This window comes from Amblyomma americanum, chromosome 7 (genome assembly GCF_052857255.1).
Source record: "Amblyomma americanum isolate KBUSLIRL-KWMA chromosome 7, ASM5285725v1, whole genome shotgun sequence".
Classification (NCBI taxonomy): domain Eukaryota; kingdom Metazoa; phylum Arthropoda; class Arachnida; order Ixodida; family Ixodidae; genus Amblyomma; species Amblyomma americanum.
Window position 1 is genome coordinate 33,226,969 of NC_135503.1, and position 20,590 is coordinate 33,247,558.

The following is a 20,590-nucleotide window of genomic DNA, read 5'->3' on the forward strand; positions in this document are numbered from 1 at the left end:
GTTGCTCAGCGCTCTTATAAAGCCTTTGGCATCCGACAAGACAAATGATTACGGAACCCCGCGATCGGCCCAAAGGTAGTGGCAGGTAAGGCACGCATTCTAGGAAACACCTCACACCATGGATAGATTGCCAAAACCAGACAGAAGATATTTCATACTTTAGACAAAGTCTCGGCAGAAAAACAGACCAGCAGGACATTCTCACCTCGTCTGCGAAAATAGTGACCTCTTTGTTGCCACTGTTGCTGCCGTCGAAGCGGCAGAGGCCACATGATCTTCAGGGCACTTTGTGGCTGACGGTGGCTTCGACAGTGACCTCTTGAACAGCTTCGCAGCAGGAGTGCCCGAAGCAGATTTGCCATCCCTGCACGCTGACACAGTCATGCAAAACTCCGCCCTGTTTGGGCTTTGGGCGTGGACGCTCAGCTGTGTGACAACTGGTGTGTGCAGCAGCACTCCAGACTTGGAAGGCGTCGCAGGGGTAGCAACGCCACTAACACCTTCACACTCATCCTTGTTTGTTGCGGGGCCAGGCTTCTCCCTGCATTTTAAGGTGGAGTCCATAGGAGTTAAAGATGGAGGCTGGCAGATCCCAGCATAGTCTATCCAAGCTTTGTGATGATGTAGCATGTATAGACAGGAGGAAAACTCCCCTCCTTGGGCAAGCAGAATAATGCTTCACAAGCATTACAAGCAGATTAGAGTCAGACAGGTGCCGACACAATCTAGTGACCAGAAGTACTTAAGCATTTTTGTACACATGGTGCACCTCGGGCAGTGCTAAATTTTGCCACATGGCATTTAATTCTTGCAATCGGTGTGGGCACGGCATTGTCATGTGACTCTTTTAAAGCAGCATGCCTTCATCTCAGCAAGCGATCAATGGCTCCAACTATAGTCCAATACAACTCAACAATGAAGCTGCAGATGCCCCTAAAAAGAGGCCCTTCAGCCAAGGGTGTGGACTAATTATCATGATGGCTTTGGTTAATCTGATTAATCCACGGTATATCCCGTTTCATCTGCCACCCTTCTGTGATGTCACAGTAGCAGATGCAAGGGTATTGACCCCAACATAACGACAATCGGTCGATGCCTGTGGCTGGAGGGCCTCCTTTGAGGGGCGTATGCTGCTTCGTTCATGAGTTACATCTGACTAGTAGTATTCTGGGGGTGCTTGTGCTTGATGACGGACAAGCTGGGCAGCACAGCATTTGCACTGTTTTGGTCATCCTGCTGAACCACCGCCCCGTTGCACAAGGGCTGCACATCGCCGATATCATCAATCATGTTGGATAAAACACATGCCAGTAGTCTGTGCCTTCAAGCAGGCATGGGAGCAGTATTATCGCACGATTTCTTCACAGAATGCGCTTGCCTCTGCAGGTAAGTAGTTATATCCTTATGTGCACTAAGATATCGAGAAACGCATGCCTACTTCTGTTCCCACACCCAGGAGTGCTGCTGATTTTAACTTGTTCAGTGCGTTGATGTTCTTGGCCAGTTGCTTTTACTGTCAGGAGACCTGTACTACATTTCATACATAGCAGGCAACACTGCCAAGGCTAGAATGCCTGTTTTCACAAGCTATGTCCACACCCAAAAAGTAGTTCGCCGTACAACGAAAGTGAACACAAGCATATTTCAATGCAACAAACCTTAAGTGCCACGGTTGGCACCCCCTGAACTTCGTTTTACCTCTTGCCACAATTTCGTCCTGCGACTTGTCGAGACTCCTCCTACCTTCAGCTCTGAGTTAAGAAAAGGCAGGAGCTAGGACGTTTAATCCGATTTCACTTAGAGAAATCGATCGCACAGGACAATAATTCGAAGTTTCTAAGAATGCTCGGAACGTGTAGATCGAGTTCCCACGTTAAAAATATGAGTTCAGATTCCTCTTTACTGCACCTTTAAACGCCCCACTGTAAGTGAAGGTCACTCAGTGCAAACAGGCCAGGCCAGAAAGAAGCTGTCTCAGTTAGTGAAGGATCAAATGTTTGCATAACAAGCACAGGAATAACAAACGATATGTCAGTAGCACGTGCTATGGCTATAATTCTTTTCACAACAGCATACAGTAGAATCTCAATGATACAAATCTCCAGGGTTATGAAAAAATTCGTATCATCCAAAGCGAACAAAAGTCGTATGTAGAAGCATGGGAAATGCATTTATACAGATCTGTTCACAGCTGATGGGGTTTATGGCGGCATAGTCACAACTCTACTTGTGGTGCGTACAGAGTGACTGTAGGTCACAACGTCGGCAATGCATGCACCGCAGCTCACTGCTCCCTGAGAGTACAGTACGATTAACGGCTGCGGAGCACGCTATGTGCGGGCAGCGCGCCGCTACTCACTGCTCGCGGTGTGTACTGCACAACTAGTGATCGCGGCGTCGGCGATGTATGGGCAGTGCTTGGTGCTCGAGGGTGCAGTCACAACTCAAGAGTTCGCACCATCCTTAGTGGCGCAGGAGATGGTTCGGAACATCTGAAATTCTGCACACTGTGCACAATCCATTCCAGCTGGGGAGTTTTACGAATGCGTACAATGTCGAAATTCGCATCAACCATGTTTGTATCATCGTGATTCTACAGTACTACACTGAATCTCTGGGACAGTCCCATGTTCATTGCAACACCTCTGAAATGAAGAGGGGAATAAAATAAACCAGAAAATACAGCACTGCAAAAGCAAAGAAGGCATGAAATAAAGCCTACTACAAAACGCCAATTTAGCGGAGTGAAATACGAGTGCAAGCTAGTCTGTACTCTAGTTGCATTAAACATGCAACAACCAGTAATTTCAACTTACTGCAGGACGGGACAAAAAAAAATGATGGTCGATTTGTGTAGTTAGGCCAAATGCAAATTAAGTGCGCTAGCACTTTGGTTTTCTCTTCGGTTCCGTTCCGTTTTCGGTTCCATAAATCCCTGGAAGTCTTCCTACCATTCCTGGTGTAATGGTGCAGTGATCAAGCGATGCGCCACTGTCATTTTATGGCAGGTGCTGTTGTCGGTTAGAATTGGATTGCTTGGGTTGGGTTGCGGCCCAGAATGCTCTTCCTGATCAGCCTCATGATTAAATGAGCTGCCACCTGACACGGTGGGCAAGTTGCTATGTATAAATATATATACACACCTGTTTTTTCAGCGAAGGTGAACCAAAATTTTTATAAATAGGCTTTTTGAGGTATGAAGGTGGCTTTTGCGGCACAATAATACCTGCTTTGGCAGACAGCAGAAAACGCATAAATAATGTCAACTAGTTTCCCACATAACTAATTTCTGAAAATTAGCTTTTTAACTATAACAGTTAGGCTACTGGTTACAACCAGAGGTTTGTAAGTAGTTGTTAGTAATACCCATAGCAATCTTTAGAATTTCGAAAATGCACTTACCCTCCCCGCTGTGGCTCGACAAAATTTGGCTGCATCATGCGAAATTACATGTGCTTTAGAAACCGTGCAGGCAAAGCAACCCCTCTAGTGCATGTAACAAGTCGAAAAAGCCAAATTTTGTCAAGCCACAGCACCAAGAGTAATCACATTTTAGAAATTCTAGAAACTTATATGGCTATTACTAATGACCTGCTACAAGTTTCTAATTGCAACAAGTAGCCTAAATGTTATAGTTAATTATCAGAAATCAGTTAAACAGCTAACTAGTTAACAATATTTACTTGTTTTCTGATGTCCACCAACGCAGGTATTATTGTGCCGCAGAACCCACCTTCATGCCTGAAAAAGCCTGTTTTAAGAAATTTTGGTTCACTTTCGCTGAAACACCTGGGCAGGTTGCCCACCACTCTGTGGGCAGGCGAGCAGCTTGCCTCAAAACCAGCTTCAGCCAAACAGGCAGACACACAATGGCTAAATGCAGGGACAAGCCACTATAAGTGTTAGCGCACTAGAAAGTTAGCCCAATTCAAACCAATCAAGCATCCTCACAGCTCTGAAATGCGTGTCTTGTAGATGCGCATTCGAGTGCGTAGCCAAGCGACCGACTCCTTGCTCTTTTCCAGCTCAGCCCGGAGAGAGGAGACCCTGTTCCAGGCATCTATAGAGTTTTCTTGCGTCTCCGTCAACTCTCGGCGCAGGTCCTCGAGTGCAGTCTCCAGTTCCTGCAACCAATTACACCTCGAACTTGTAAAATGAGTCATATGGCGGGCTTTGAAAGGTGCATCTAAATAGCATGAATTTCACTGTACGTGTGTATGTGTGGTCCTAACTTGCTGGCACGATCCTACAGAAAACTGAAATGCAATAAGTACAGCTTGTTTGTAATAACAGTCAGGCCCAATTTTTACCGTCTCAGATGTGTAATACTAACTGCCCCATTTCACACACTGGACACTGACATTAGCACATCAATATACCCTTAGCACTTTGCGTGTCGGATTCCTGACGGAAGTGATGCATACACAAGGATGGAGCAGTTTTAGTGGCTTCGACAAAGTGAAAATGGAAGAGTGATGCAACAACCTTGGCTTGCCACTGATAGCGGTGAGCGAGCCCGTGGAGGGGCAGCAGTGTGTTCCCTGTAAACTTAACTACACATAGAGGACACAAATGGTGAAACACCGCTCGCAAATGCTTAAACGAAGAATTAGGGTGAAGTGCTAGTGCCAAGTGGCTACTCCATGATCCGCAATCTTCAACTGACAAACCCAGTGGAGAGTTGATAATACAAGCAGGGTGTCGAACAGGAATATTTTTGGCTCCAGTTCAGGTTCAGGTTTTTTGGGGTCAGATCCGGGTTCGGCTCGAAAGCGCCATTCTGTTCTGGTTTGAACCAGTTCATACAGGTTTGGGCTGAAAAATTGTTTTAATGAATAAGAATGTTCTAGCCAAATCCTGTGACGCTGTTTCCTTTTCTGTGTGATGCCTGCATGCCAACTAATAAAGACACTAGGCAAAACTTGGTAAGAATTCACGACGAGAGCCGCAGATACAAATGAACTAAAACATGTTTTTGGGTTAATACGCTACTACGTATGTAAAACCATTATTATATTCTACTTATTTAAGTGCCTAACGGTGACTATTATCTCACGTTTTGTCCCCCTGGCCGCATGTGCATAGGCTGATTTAACGCACCACTCAATGCCTAATTTTTAAAAATCTGTAAACCTTTATTCTGATCACCTTGTAGAGGCTTTTTTTGTTGCAGCCTATACATATATGAACTAATCTATGTCCATATATGTATGGGCTGCAACAAAAAATGCTATCTGCACGAGAAGGATGCATTTTCTCCAAGGAGCCAACAAAGGATACTTTTTCTCCCCGAGTGAACAAGTTATAAGATTTAAGACAGTGTATTTATTGGGCAAGTCAGTTAATCATTATCAACAAAAAGTACCACCCACCCACCCACCCACCCACCCACCCACCCCCACACACACACACACACACACACACACACACACACACACACACACACACACACACACACACACACACACACACACACACACACACACACACACACACACACACACACACACACACACACACACACACACACACACACACACACACACACACACACACACACACACACACACACACACACACACACACACACACACACACACACACACACACACACACACACACACACACACACACACACACACACACACACACACACACACACACACACACACACACACACACACACACACACACACACACACACACACACACACACACACACACACACACACACACACACACACACACACACACACACACACACACACACACACACACACACACACACACACACACACACACACACACACACACACACACACACACACACACACACACACACACACACACACACACACACACACACACACACACACACACACACACACACACACACACACACACACACACACACACACACACACACACACACACACACACACACACACACACACACACACACACACACACACACACACACACACACACACACACACACACAGAGAGAGAGAGAGAGAGAGAGAGAGAGAGAGAGAGAGAGAGAGAGAGAGAGAGAGAGAGGATGAGAAGGATACACCCTTCTCATCCTTGTGTGTGTGTGCAGTAACATTTGTTGATAAATTATGTTTGTATAGGTCGTATTATGCATTTTATGTACTGAGTTATCATTACCAGTAGCTATTTAAGGCATTCAACAAGACTACAAGTGTTTTTCGAATACTGTATGTGACATCCGGTCTGCATCAACCAGAGCATCGTCTATGGCCACGGAACAGTATTTCGGTTTCAGTTTTCCCGTTTTTGCTCTTTGCTCTTTTAAAATAGTTCTACTTGGTATTTATAAGAGTTTGTTATGCCAGAGACACAGCACCCCAGGAAATGTGATGCGATCAATACCTTATAATGCTGGAAAGACCACCGGAGTTGCCCTTTAATACAACAGAGTTAAAGTGGTGGCGGTAAATGTCACTACGTGCACGAAACTCTAACTGAAGTTATTTCCACTTCATCCTTTTAGCAAGAGGTGTCTGTAGTGCTCCTTTCGGCACAAAATTCTACTCATTTAATCAATTTTTGGTGTTGACAATGCCACACTGAGATTTTTTTCAAAGAAAAAAGCAGGCACCATGCTCAAACATGGTAATAAACACATGCCACCTCCACCTAAAACTTGAGCTAGACTGCAGTTTGGCTAAGAAAAACCATTCCATTCCCCACTTCCTTCAGCAATGCAATTTTCAACGCATATGCCCACCTTCTCCTCAAGGGACTGCAAAGCTGGAATCTTCAACGAAAGCAGTACCTGTACGCGCTGAGCACCACCGCTCAGCTGCTGCAGCTCTGCTTCAGTCTGTGCCAGCTTGTTGCGAAGCTTCTCTGTCTCGGAGGCCAGCACTTGCCTCTCCCGCTCCTGACGCTTTATGGTTGCCTTGGCAGTGGCTGCCTTGCACTCGAGCTCTTTGTACATTTTATCCAATGATGACAGCTGAGACTGCAATGAGGCAACCTGAATGGGACATAGAAAACAGCTGTCAACACAAGTAGTGCACTACTCAGTAAAAACTACACCAGGAGCTCTATCTCTGGGAAACCCCCAACAACGTTCTAATGGTGATAAGAAACCCCAATGTCATGGCTTCCAGCCCTCCCTCTCTAATGAAATGCTGATTATCAATTAATATTATTGATTGGATGCACAACAGTTTACAATTGGTAGCAAGGCGCCGGAAGACATTAAAGAGTACGTCTAGGGCAAGTAGTGACCGCAGATCCGGACCACGAGAGTGGAATAACTAGACCAATAAGAATGGAGCGGAACGTATCTGGCAGGTACTATGAGATCACAAATGGCAGTTTACCAGTATCCCTCAAGAGAAAAGTATATAAGCTGTATCCCCCCTGTGCTAACTTACGGGGTGGAGGTTAATGAAAAAGGCTGATTTGAAATTGAGGACAATGCAGAAAGCTACGGAAAGGATGCAACGTTAAGAGACACGAATAGAGCAGAGTAGGTTAGGAAAAAAATTAGAGTTAATGAAATCGTAGAAGAAATGAGCTTGGGCAGGGCATGAAATGCGAAGGCAAGATAACGTACGTTAAAGGTAACAGACTGGATTTCAAGAGAAGGCAAGCATAACAGGGGGCAGCAGAGAGTCAGGTGGGAGGATGAGATTAAGTAGTTTACAGGGATAAGGTGGCCGCAGCTGTCACAGGACAGGGTTAATTGGAGAGATATGGGAGAGGCCTTTGTCCTACAGTAGGAGTAGTCGGAATTCAGAATTATGATACCGATGATGATGGTCACTCTGTGAAATAATCTGCTATAAGCAGTAACAGCGCATCAGTCCAAAAATAAAGGCAAGGTAGGGGTTGAGGCATGAATGGGTAATGGGACATTCACAAGAGAAAGAATTCTGTCCCTCTCGAGTGTGAAGAATGTGCACACCGCTACAAAAAACATTATGCTGTTAGGTGCCTTGGCAGGTCGAGTGTTGAGGGTGCCAACTACTCCAGGGGGTGGTTGGCACCACTCCCTGCCTCCACGGGGAGTCGGCTGCTACTGGCAAAAGCAAACAGAGAAAATAGCATAGATTAGGTAATCGAAAGCAGCTGCAGCGGCGGGGACCAGGTTGGTGCACCCGTGCCATTCCACCGTGGGAGCAGGGCAGGGGCCTCTGCTGGCCAGAGACATCAACTGCCCGACCCCCCCCCCCCCCCCCCCGCCCATGTGAATCCTGATTAAGGACCACTAAAAATCATGGATTTAATCTTTATTTAGTAGAATTGTGTTAGAAACCACATTCTCATTTTTTGATACTAGTGTTGTTGTGGACATCAGTAGGTATAGAGAACAAGGAGAAAACAGCTAATTGGCCTCATCTACTTTAACACAAAGCGAGGGTGGAGACTGACCTCAAAAGAGTCGTATAATGCAATCTCAAACTGTTCAGGCCAACCAAAGTCCTAGTGTGAGTATCCAAATTAGGAGAGCCGGTTAGCTGGATAAGTGGCTAATAAAGCGCAAACACATAGTGAAACTTTGAAGTGAAGCTTACCAATGCCTGTAGCTCATGTCTGCTTTTCTCAGAAACTTGCAGCTGGGAATCTGACTGCTTATTAGCTTTCAAGAGCTCTTCATTTTTCCTCGCAGTTTCCTGAAGCTTTTCCCCAATGACTTTGACTTCATTCTGTAACGAAGACTCGGTGTGAGATGCTTTTTCCACCTCTGCTGCATAAACCTTGTTAAGCTCTTCAAGCTGGCACTGGGCAGTGCTGAGGTCAGAGTGGACACGCTGAATTTCAGAATCTCTTTCCTGCAATAGCCCCTTGAGACTCTGCATTTCGTCTTCAGCATGCTGTTGCCTTTTTTGTGCCGCTACCACTTGAGTTGTCAGTTCTTCCATCTTTTCTTCGAGAGACATCTTTACGCCTGCAAGTTGCCTGGCCTCCTCTTGAGTGCTCGTAAGAAGGCTTTCCAGCTGCTTCTGTTTATTCGCATACTCGGCCGAGGTTGCCAGAGATTCGCGAAGCTGGTGACTCACCATGTCAAAATCACTCTGCAGACATTCTATTTCTGATGCTTTCTTTTCCAACGAGTTTTTCACAGTCAGCAGTTCACTTTCTGCCTGGGTGCATCCTTCTCTTGCACTGTGCAGTTCTTGTGTCAGTGTAGACACCTCACCCTCTAGGGTCGACTTTGCAGCTGACAGCTTGACAATTTCGTTATGCACCAAGCTCAACTGACTCTCACACTCTTGCTGTACCAGGACTGAACGTGCCAATTCAGCCTTTGCCTGCTCGAACTCGTGTCTGACTGAGTCAAAATCACTTTGCATGCATTCCAAGTTTGATGACTTCTCGTCCAGAAGTAGCTTCATTGACTGTGCTTCATGTCCTGCCCGGGCACACTTTTCCTGTGCAGTGTCCAACATTTGCAGCAACTCGGATACCTTACTTTCCAAGGTTGATTTTGAGGCCAACAGGTTCTTGATTTCATCCTGAGCAGCCTCAAGCTCTTGCTGCTGCTTTTGCTGTTCTGTGGCCAAACGCACTACCTCGGCCCTAGACTCTTCAAGCTGACCACTTGCCCTGCTGAGGTCGCTTTGAAGCTGTTCTACTTCTGATGTCTTTTCCTCTAGCAAAAGTCTTGCACTTTCAGCTTCACTTTCCGCTTGAGAGCGCCCTTCATTTGCAGCATCTACCTTCAGCAGCAATGCCGAAACCTCACCTTCAAGGATTGACTTAGATGTTGACAGCATGCCAATCTCACCATGCGCTTGCGCCAGCTGCTGCTCATGCTCTTTTTGTTCCGTAACCAAGTGTGTCAACTCTGCTTTCAACTGCTCGAGATGCTGGCAGGCACCATCAAATTCCCCGCGAAGACGCTCACTAAGCTCGCTCTTTTGGTTCAGAAGAGATTTCAGTGATTCGTTCTCCTCCTTAGAAGACTGCAGCTTTTTCGTCGTAGTGTCCTTTTCGTCTCCCATCTGCTGAATGGTATGCTCAAGGGAAAGCTGTACGGCAGCTTGTCTATCTGCTTCTTCTTGAGAAAGTTGAAGAAGCTGCTTGTGTTTGGCAAGTTCTGCGGCAAGTCTGGTGACGTCGGTTGTGAGAGCAGTTGCCTTCTCTTCTTTGGCTGCAAGCTGGTCTCTCAACGCCTGAAGAGCCCCGCTCGACTCCTCCGCCGAAGCTTGGAGACACTCAAGTTCACGTGTCAGCTGTTTCAGTTCATGTGTCTGCTGCTCATTGCGGACCTTCAATGTGTCAACGTGACCCTTCAGTTCAGCCTCTGAGGCTTCGACACACTGCAGTTTCGCCTGTACCCCGGACAAGGCTTCCAGTTCCTTTTGGGAGGCCTCGTACTGCAATTTCAAGTCCGCCAAATTGCCTTCCAGTGTGGACACAACTTGCCGGGCTCCCTCAAGTTCACTTTCCTTGGTCCTCAGAGGGACGATCTCTTCTTCCAGCGCAGCCAGCTGTTGCTCCCTCTCAGTCAGCTGCTGCTGAACCTGCCTCGCCGAAGACTGGGCTGACAGCAGTGATTCTACGTGCGCTTCTCTGGCACTTTTCTCTTCTTCAAGGGAAACAACGCGGACTCTCAGCTCTTCCATTTCGTCAAGCTTTGTCACAAGTCGCTCCACGTCCGCTTGCAGGAGTCTCTTTTCCTCAAGAAGAGAATCTGTGTTCAGCAGCTCTTCCTCTTGCTCTTCAGCCTGCAGCATCAGCGTGCGCTTGTCATCTTCAAGCCTCTCCCGCTCAGCTTGAATCTGGGAGAATCTTTCACGAAGGTCGGTGACTTCTGATAAGGCAGCATTTTTCTCTTCTGCCAGTTGTTGAAGTTGGCCGCTGAATTCTTGCTGTCGTCGACTCAACGCATCTCTCAAAGTTGCCAAGCATCACCAACTGCTGAGAGTTCAGTGAAAGACACATCCATAGTTAGGCACATTTTGCGTATCTCGGCAACTTGAGCTTCTTGCATTGCTCTGGAACTTTTCAGTTCTTCCTTCAGAGCTTCAGAACACTTCTCGAAAGCACTGTTAGATGCAAGTAGATGTTCAACGTTCAGCTTCAGCGCAGCAAGCTGCCTGTTTTTGTCCTCCAGTTTGTCTTCGAATTCTTTTTTGCTCTGCATTGCTTCAGACAGATCTCTCATCAGCCCATCGACCTGTGCCGATAGCTGTCGACTCTCGCATTCTAATAACGCCTTGGCATCCATAAAATCTGTGAGAAGTTGGCTCTTCTTAGCCAATGCTTTTTCAGCAGCCTCCTTCACTTCTATTAACTCTAACTGAACTCTCTGCAGTTCTTCTTCTGCTCTGGCACACTGATCTTGAAAAGCTGCTGCACTCTCTTCATACTTTTGCTTCTCAGCAACAGTGGACTGAAGTGCATCTTCAACTTCCTCGAGCGCACTGTTCAGTTGCTTAATTGTCAGCTCATATGCTTCGACTTTCTGTGACAAGCTTGGTATTTCAGCTTCTGTGGCTCCATTTGCCAGCTCCTGCTGCTGCTGGAGGATTGAGAGCTGTAGCTGCAAATGACAGCTCTTTTGCTCTTGTTCCTCCAAAGCTTGTCGCAGTGCCTCTGCAGTGGAATGTTCATCCAGAAGGCTCTGCTGGAGGACCCTGAAGTCCTTTTCATGCTCATCTCTTTGGTGAAGAGCAGACTGTACAAGCTGTCGAAGAAAAGCAAGTTCACTCTGCATGAAAGGCTTCTCCTGCTCAACCTCAAGTCCTGCGGTATGACCACCTTCACATAAAGCCTGCCTAATTTGCATGGAGGCTTCCTTCACTTGCTTGAAAAATTCTCTGAAGAGCGAAGCCCACATCTCAATGTGGTCCAGGAGCTTTCCACAGACTTCCCCTTGCTTGTCACCCTCAGCGCTCACTTCGTCCCGCACCTCCTCCTTGCAGCTGAGCTCAGCAAGTGCCCCCAAAAAGGCGTTTAGCTTCGTCTCAAACACTGCAAACGCTGTCCTCAAAGCTTCAGTCTGCTTTGTCTTGGATTCCAGCTGGGATCCAGGATCTCGCTCGCTGCTCTGAGCGTTGGAAGAACTTGGTTCGTCGTCAAAGGAAGCGAACGATTCTTCCTCCTCCTCCTCTTCCAATTGTGGAAGCGCAGGTGAGAAGAAGACAGTTGCGGCAGCTTCAACAGTGCCATCACACTGCACACGCAACTCTGACGTCACGTTGACAGTACATGGAGATTCCTGCTCTCCATGATTGGGCAGCCTTCCTTTGAGAATGCCAACAGACTGCTGCAGGGCAGCATATTCTTCCTCAACACGTCGGGCGTACTGCGACAGGAGTGGAGTGCTGAGTAATGCATGAGGAGGCACTGAAGTCTGGTTCAGCAAGCCATGTAGTGACTGACGCAATGCAGTCAGCAAGCTGCATACATGGGCCATCTTATCAACCAACTCATCTTCATGACCATTGCTATCACTAGATGACAGGGTCAGCTCACATGTAGACATGTTTGTCGTGTCAGTGTAGCCAACAGTTGCCTCAGTCTGGCAACGGGACAAGCTGAAAAGGAAAAGAATAATAATCAAAAAGCATTCTCTTTTTCCTCTGTTCAAATTCCAGCAGTACTTGAGAGAATACAATAACATGAAATTGGGGGTGACCTGGTTATGTGGAAAGGAAAGGTGTGGCAACTGCCTCACTCACAATAAACACCTGAACCATACTGTGAGGAGAGGATGTTGGAGAAAGTCACCACACCACGGTGGAGGGCTCCAGACATATTCTGACCACATGCAGTTCTTTAACTTCTATATTACAGACGGAAAAAGGCAGTTTCGGAGTGGTGTGCTCAAAAAAATTTACTGGGCATTGAAAACAACAGTTACCTTATGGAGGCAAAAATTTGGAGCAACGAAAATTCTAAATCATGCATTTTGTACTTTGTTAAATCAGAAAAGGTTACAAATAGTACAGTGTTATACACTTATAATGATACCAGATATAACGATATATCGCTTATAATGATCGGACTCTTTAGATTTATCAATTCTTTCACTGCCCCTATGTAAGAATAAATCGTATATATAATTATACAATTATCGGCGAAATAAGGGATACAATGATAGGATTCTGGCTGCAAGGAAGGTGTTAACCAGAAAAATTTGTCTGGAAGTATGATAAAAAATAAATAACTTCGATGCAAATGATGTAAAACCTCCGCAAACGAACCAGCGAGGTGAAATCCGTGAGGGAGAGTTGCCTACGGCATTAGGAACCAAGCACTATTGTCTACCATTGCCATAATCGCTGGAGGGAGAAGCTTGCCTGGACACCACTGATTGCGCAATGCTGTCTCGCAAAAACGTAGTTTCCGCTAGTTCCTGCATTCGTGAACTTGGTAAAAAGTGACACACACTAAGCGCAAGGAGATATCTCTGACCACCCCCACCCTCCCCACTCTGTCGTTGACATGGTTGAGAATTTACTTTCTTTTTTTTAAGGGTTAGCTTTTCTTGGCAGGTTCCCTCATTTGTTTCGCGGTCCCCAGCATAAACCTTGGCAGCGCGCCAACAGGCTGTGTGCTGATAACATCGGGGTGTGTTTATCTTTTGATGGGAGCTCCAGAGGGGATGTGGGTGGCTCCCCCTGCGAACATGGCAGAGGACATAGACATAGACCTTGTGCACCCTGGACCGGAGGGCCTGTAGTAAAGGCTACATCCATGGGGGAATATGTGGGCGTGCTATTTTTGTTCTGCAGGTCCAGATATAACGATAATCAGTTACAACGATCGGTTACAACCTCCTGCTTGTGCAAGCTACACGAGCGAATAATCCAAACACGCCTGCAAAACTATATTGAAGATCATAATCTCTTTCCCCTTTATGTCTTTCTACTCAAGACATCTTTCTTCTACTCACATGAAGTCCTCACATGACATTATGGGCGCCTTCGACAACATTTCCCATTCTGCAATCCTAGGTCTAAATCAGATACGCTGTCGACCTCACAAGTTCCAATATATCTCCACCTTCCTTAATGCCCGGACAGCCACAATAGGTACCGGACCTACAAGATTGTTTCCCTTCCAAACACCTCACAAGAGCACTCCACAAGAGAATTCCACAAGGTGCTGTCCTATCACCACTACTATTCAATATAGCCATGGCCCCTCTCGCCCTCTCGCCCACAAGCTCTACGCTCTCCAACATAGGATATACCGTCTATGCAGATGACATCACCATCTGGTCAGCCAGAGGATCCCCCACTCCCAAAGAGCAAGCCCTACAAACAACCATCACTGTGGTCGAGCATTTTGTTATGACCAGCAGTATGCAATGTGCGCCGGACAAATCGGATATCATCCGTATTCATGGTCCCCGCTATCGCTCCCCCGGCCTAATCATGCTCGAAATTCACATCCAGCCTAGAAAAGAAGAATCACTCATCTGAGTGCTTGGCTTCTGGGTCCAGCATGACGGCAAGCCCGCCCACACCATTGCCACTCTGCACGTCTGTGCTCAATATAGCATGTATGGTACGATGTATTGCTGGACATTGCAAAGGCATGCACGAGGATGACACTATCCGCCTCGTCACGACCCTGGCCATGAGTTAAATCCAGTATGGTCGCCGATACCACAATATTGATCGTGCCGCCGGAAGTAGGATCGATATCCTTATCCGTACCCTTTTTTGAACAGCTCTGGGCCTTCCCATCTGTACATCCACCACTAGACTTCTTGCACTCGGGATTCACAACACATTTGCAGAAATCGAGGAGGCTGTTCTAGCTGAACTCCCGACAGACTCGTCTCCTCACCACCTCGGCGGGTAGGGCCATCTTATTAAGGATAGGTGACCCGCAAGCCTTCAGGACCATGGCCCATGAACGGAGTTCTTCGAAATGCTCACGCTCCGCTCACGCCTTTACGTGGACCCTATCCCTCGCCATATGAACCATGAGTCACAGGTCCCGTGTTGTCAGGCATGTCTTTGCAGCCTCCGTAGGCAATACAGCCAAGACACCTCGGTTATGTATGTGGATGTGGCTTCCTATGCACAGCCCCATTGATATGCTTGCGCTGCTGTCAATCACACAAACACCACCTATCTTGGAGCATCCTTCACTGCACCGGATCCGGCGGCTGCAATAGCCATTGCAATAGCCATCACCATCAAAATGATCGACACCCAACACCATGGCACCCACAATCCGCCTTTTTCATTTTCCTGTGCTACCACCTCGCGAACAACGCTGGAAGCTCACTGGTAGGGTACTGCGCGCCCAACCCGGCCGGACTAGGCGCCGCTCTGGAGTACGTTTTGTTGGAATCTGTCTACGATGGCGTGTCCTGGGCAGCACCTGGTACCTGGAGGATTTCTGGGATTGACTGATGGCTGGGTGCGAAGTCTGAGGCAGGCTGCAGTACCCACCGAAGAGCAAATTCTTCAGTATCTCCGATCATCCGGCATGCGATGCGAACACCAGCTGATCAAGGGCCGCCGCTTCAGAGATGAAGGCTACATTCGGAACATAATGTTCAATGAAATATTCCCGATCAGTGAGGTTGGCGTTTTCCGCCGTATATGCCTGCCATTCATGAAAGGTGGATACTACATCGTGCACGCCATAGTACAGAAAACGACTGAGGACAACAGTTTTCACAAGCAATCGTTGTGCCCAAGTGCTGCAGAATAGCTACACGAGCTATAAAAGCACAAGCGTACCCGCAACAAAGCAGCTCTGCTAGTATTTCACTGTACTTTTCCACAGCACACCGCTGCATAAGTTAAGCAAGCATGTGCGTCCATAAAGACGAGCGCGAGAGGCGCTCATTGATTCATTCCGGCGATACCACGCAGAGCTCTTCATCATGGATATGATGCGAACATACGCATAACGCACCTTCTTCTTCTTCTGCCTCTTAATGCATGGCACATACCCACATGGGGGGATTGGCCATGGTATAGTGGCATAAACAAGGAAATTTCCATAGGAAATTATGACAAAATTTTAGCACCATGCGTGAATGCTCTCGAAGCTTCTTTTTTGTTGTCCGCTCCATCGTGCGTTGAAAGCGGTGCACAGCACTTGCCCATTTAGCCTTCTTGCTTGAGAAAGCAAAAAGCGTCGGAACGAAGTCTGGGTGCCGCGGTGACATCCCAGGCCTTCCTGCCCATGAACAAATCATTTCGTGATAGACTGCACACGAATTTAACTACAGTACCTCGTCCGTACCTGTCACAAAGTGATTCTCACACAGTCTTGACGTGCTTGACGGTGCCCAAGGGCGGCCACGATTGTCGAGCCGGCGAACTGCTTTTATCCACGCTTCGCGTCGAAGGCGGGTCCCGGGAAGCGTTCGGAAAGCGAAAAAATCCGAGTTTGCTTCCCTTTATATATTGGGCATTGCAGCCGTATGCAACACAAGTCGTAGGCATCGCCAAATGCGTCGCGCTGAACGCCCGACGGCTGCAGCAATGCACCTCGCGTAGCAAGCCGGTTTGTTTATACTTCCAAAGCCGGTCTCGAGTGGAGCGCGCGACCCTTCCAATATGTTTCACGACACCACCGCCAGGGAATAAGCGCATGCGCAGTCGCGTCGTGAAAAAGGCGGATTTTACAGACTACCAAGCCGTCTGTAGAGCCTACACAAGTGGACGTGTCCCACATGGCTGTCCGCGTACTGGGCGGCCATCTCCAGTATGATCATGTCATCACCTGGGTCCCAGGACATACAGGTCTCGATAGCAATATTAGGGCAGATGCCCTAGCTTGAGATTATACGAACCAAGAGGGCCACGCTGACTCCACTCTCTACCTCCTCTAAACCCATTTTTCAACCTGTCTAGAGACCCTACACCTGAATAGGCGTCTACCCCCCACCACATAAGAAACTTTCCTCGGAAGACTCCTACCACATAAGATGCATCCAAACACTTACTTTCGCCAATCTCCCCCACCTACTCCGCATTCACCCAACATTATACGCAGATACATGTCCAACCAATCTCCACCACCTACACCGTAATTCACCCAACATTATACGCAGATACACCTCCTTCGTGTGGCAAAATTCCCACATTCAAGCACATTACATGGACATGCTCAGCTAAACCACTTAAAGCCACACAACACAGCACAGTGGGAGGTGACGCTGGCCAGTGGCACCCTGGAAGACCAGGAGGCGCTAGTCACCATCGCCAAAGCGTCCGCAGAAGCCACCGGAGCCTTAGACTAAGGACCCCACCCACAATCCACTCCGGTCTCCTTTTTACAAATAAATGTTTATTCTCTGATCGAGATTCGCTGATCAAGAGAAAAAAAAAAAAGCCAGCCCCTGTGGCTACCTCCTCTGAACATGTCCTGAACAGCATCCTCTGAACAGCATCCTCTGAACATGTCCTTGAAGGTTACACAGAACATTCACACTTCACAGGCATTGCAAAGAAAGTTTCATCTTCAACTGTGTGCTTTCCAAAGCAAAGTTTGCTATTTAAACACTTCATTATATGAGGCTTGCTCTTTTCAATGCGTCAACTTAGGCTGCTGCCTTCGACTAATGTTGGGAAGTTGCTGAATTGCCTTCACACCTGTCACTCTCACTTTCATCAAATAAGTCAAAAATCGATGCAATAGAATCTGAGGCCAAGCACAGTTTCAAAGTGCCACTGCCAAGAAACAAAGAATCCTTGCTCGATACAACCAAGCAGGGCAGAGGTTTCATGGAGAGGTTAGAAAAGGTTCTCTGGGAGAAGAAAACAATTTTAAACTAGACTCTAGTCTCTCAGCTGATGCACACGATGGCATTGGGCATCTAAGAAGGGCTGCAATTGTGCAGTTTTTCATTGCCACTTAAACTGATCAAACTGGATAGGTGCAGTAAGGAAAAGTCAACAATGAGCACTTTTGCATGTCGCTTCCGCTGATGAGTAGACAGCATGGCTGGGCTTCAATCTCTAGATCTCTAGAAAAGACACCATGGCTCAGGAGCCAAATATCATAGCCGGCCCACTGAGCCATTGAAATGGGCGCTCCAGATCTCATCAAAGGGGAAATTCCTTGTACACATCTGAATATCCTGCAAGCATCCTGGCAACTGCAGGCATCCCAACATCTTTCTCTTGATGCCCCATTGACATTTAGTAGCAGACACAGAGATGCAAGGAGAACTGATCTGTTTGCATAATTCCGGCCTATATCCCAAGTCTTGCGGTAGAGTAGGTACAAAAAAGTCGTAAAGGCTAAGGTATGCTCAACCTATAATGATGGCAGAGCCAGCAACACGAACTAAAGCGGGTCAGTTTGATCACATTTCGCCTTAAAACTCAGCTGTCGCGAACGGGACTGACCTAGCATTGCGTCTGGATAGAGTGCAGGACACGAGTAGAAGCTGTTGTGCACGACTAGAGACGCACACCTGATTCACAACATTGTTCTGCAGCATGGACTGCCCCTTTCAATCTTTGCTTACCGGCACAGTCCAGGGCCCATTTGCACAAAGCAAATTAGACAGTCGAATTCCCAGTCTAGCCTTATTCGCAGTTTAGACCAGGGTGCTGGAAGTGGTCTATATCTCCAGTTGGATATGAGGAAGCAAAAGGCGCATAACTGGCTCACTTTGTCCATGGACACCTCAAGCCCACCGTGAAAGAATAAACCCCAACTGGAAACAAGCTTTTAGTCAGCATTCACATCTTTTTCTCCACAATGTAATGCGTGATGCTAAGTAGTCTGACATTGACTACGCCGTTTTTCCCCCCTATGTATGGCTCTTTTACAAAGCTATTGAAGCTTTCACTGTAAAAAGATACCCTACCACACTTATGCAAACGTAACACACACCAATTTTTCAATCTGTACAAGCTCTCCCCTGACCTAGTGCTCTGTTCTCTCTGAAACAAAATGAATTCTACACCCAAGTGTAGAATAAACATGTTAGCTATGGCGCTCTTTAGATAAGCTGCCTAAACAAAGTTCCATCATTACAATCATCATTACGCAGCTCACACCGCATCCCTGTTCAAGGTAGATTCATCTTTTGCAGGCCTCTGTTTTTGACAGTCAGTGGCATCACGAAACATAACATGAAAGCAGAGCCATGAACAACACCATTATGCAATGTCCTACAATGCCTTAATTCTGAAAGCATACAGTGTCCTCACATTAACTTAGTGAGCGAGACATGCGTTGAGGAAATTTGAAGAAAAATTCATCCTGGTCGAATCCCGAATCATGACAAATTTTTCTTCAGCAGAAAAGCTTCTGTGAAAGCCGTATAGCTTTCCTTTGTAGCGGAACGCCTGTGCTTGGGTGGATACTAATGAGTAATTGCTCCCTTAGACCTAATTCACTCCACCTAGGGAGATTCCCCTAAAATGCAATAGAATAAAATAGGTCTGCAGAAAAAAACTGATAATGAAACAAATGAAGCAGTGTAACTATCACATCTACAAGCACAGCTGAACTGGTTTTGAGCGAGTGTACAGATGTTTTCTAGGGTGCGCTCAGTGCAACATGCTGAGCAAGTTAAAGTAGAAAGTGAACTGGAAAGCTTGCTCCAGACAGCCCTGAAGGTTAGTAATGCATGCAACTTACTCTTCAGGAAGATGGCTGGCTGTGTCATCCAACGTAATGCTGTCTTTTGGTGCAATGAATGAAGAGCTGTCCAGTAAGGAAAGATCCTCTTCTTGCTGACAGCTCCCCACTCTTTCAGCAAGGGATGATGACTCCGCCCACTGTGCTGCAGCTTCAGCCATGCACTTCACCCTGGCAATTCGCTCTGCAACTTCCTGCCTCTGGGCCAATACCTTCTGAAGTGCCGAATCAATGGATACCACTTTATCCTCGGGCCGTGGGTCCAGGGCAGCAAGCCGCTGACATTCCTCCTGAAGGCATGCATGGCGGGTCTGCAGTGCACTGCTCAAATCATCGAGAAGGCCGATGGCGGTACGGTGCATTTCAAGCAGCGCAGACACAACATGTGGCAGCGGGTCCGCATGACCTTGCGCATGTGACGGAACTGCTTGCCGCATTGCTGCACCGTAGTCCCTGAGGTACTGCAGCAGTCTGACTGGACCCTCAGCTTCCCTTTCCAGGGCCTCCACAAGTTGCAGGCCAAGCTCCTGCTCCCTGACTGCAGTCTCGCTTTGAACCCTCATCAGTGCCATGTACAGGCCGTCCCTCTCCCCATTGCGTTCGACAAGCTGCTGTCTCAGTTCTTCCACATCTTCTCGGAAACCTTCAAAGGCTGCCAGCCTTTCTTTCAATGCTGCGATGGCCTCTGCCTCGGCATTCTTCATCTGAGACGCCTCTTGGGTTAAGGCTGCAATTGTAGCTTCCCTGCTTTCTAGCTGCCTTTCGAGTTGTAGCTGCCTCTCCTGGCGTTCTCTTAGCATGTCACCTGCAGCACGAAGCGCTTCGGAGAGTGAAGCAGTCTCCTCTTTCTGTGCATCCAGTGCTGCCGTCGTGTCAGTGGCAAGCCGTTCGAGCTCATTAATGCGAGCCTCTTTTTCTGTCCCAACCACAAGTGCCTGCTCCAAGTAGCTCTGTGCTGATGCTAGCTGCAGCAGGCCTTCATCTCGTTCCTAGCCAAAAGAGGAACACAAAACAAGTGAGG

The 20,590-nt window shown here is 47.4% G+C and overlaps 1 protein-coding gene across 1 annotated transcript in view; it reads right to left on the reverse strand.

The window, feature by feature from the left end:
* The window catches only part of LOC144098818 (uncharacterized), a 60,606-nt gene that overhangs the window by 12,136 nt on the left and 27,880 nt on the right, over positions 1–20,590 (reverse strand). The window contains 6 exon segments of the mRNA XM_077631707.1: positions 206–541; positions 3,952–4,124; positions 6,803–7,006; positions 8,556–10,892; positions 10,895–12,527; positions 19,570–20,558. Coding sequence (XP_077487833.1) covers positions 206–541; positions 3,952–4,124; positions 6,803–7,006; positions 8,556–10,892; positions 10,895–12,527; positions 19,570–20,558 — 5,672 coding nt within the window.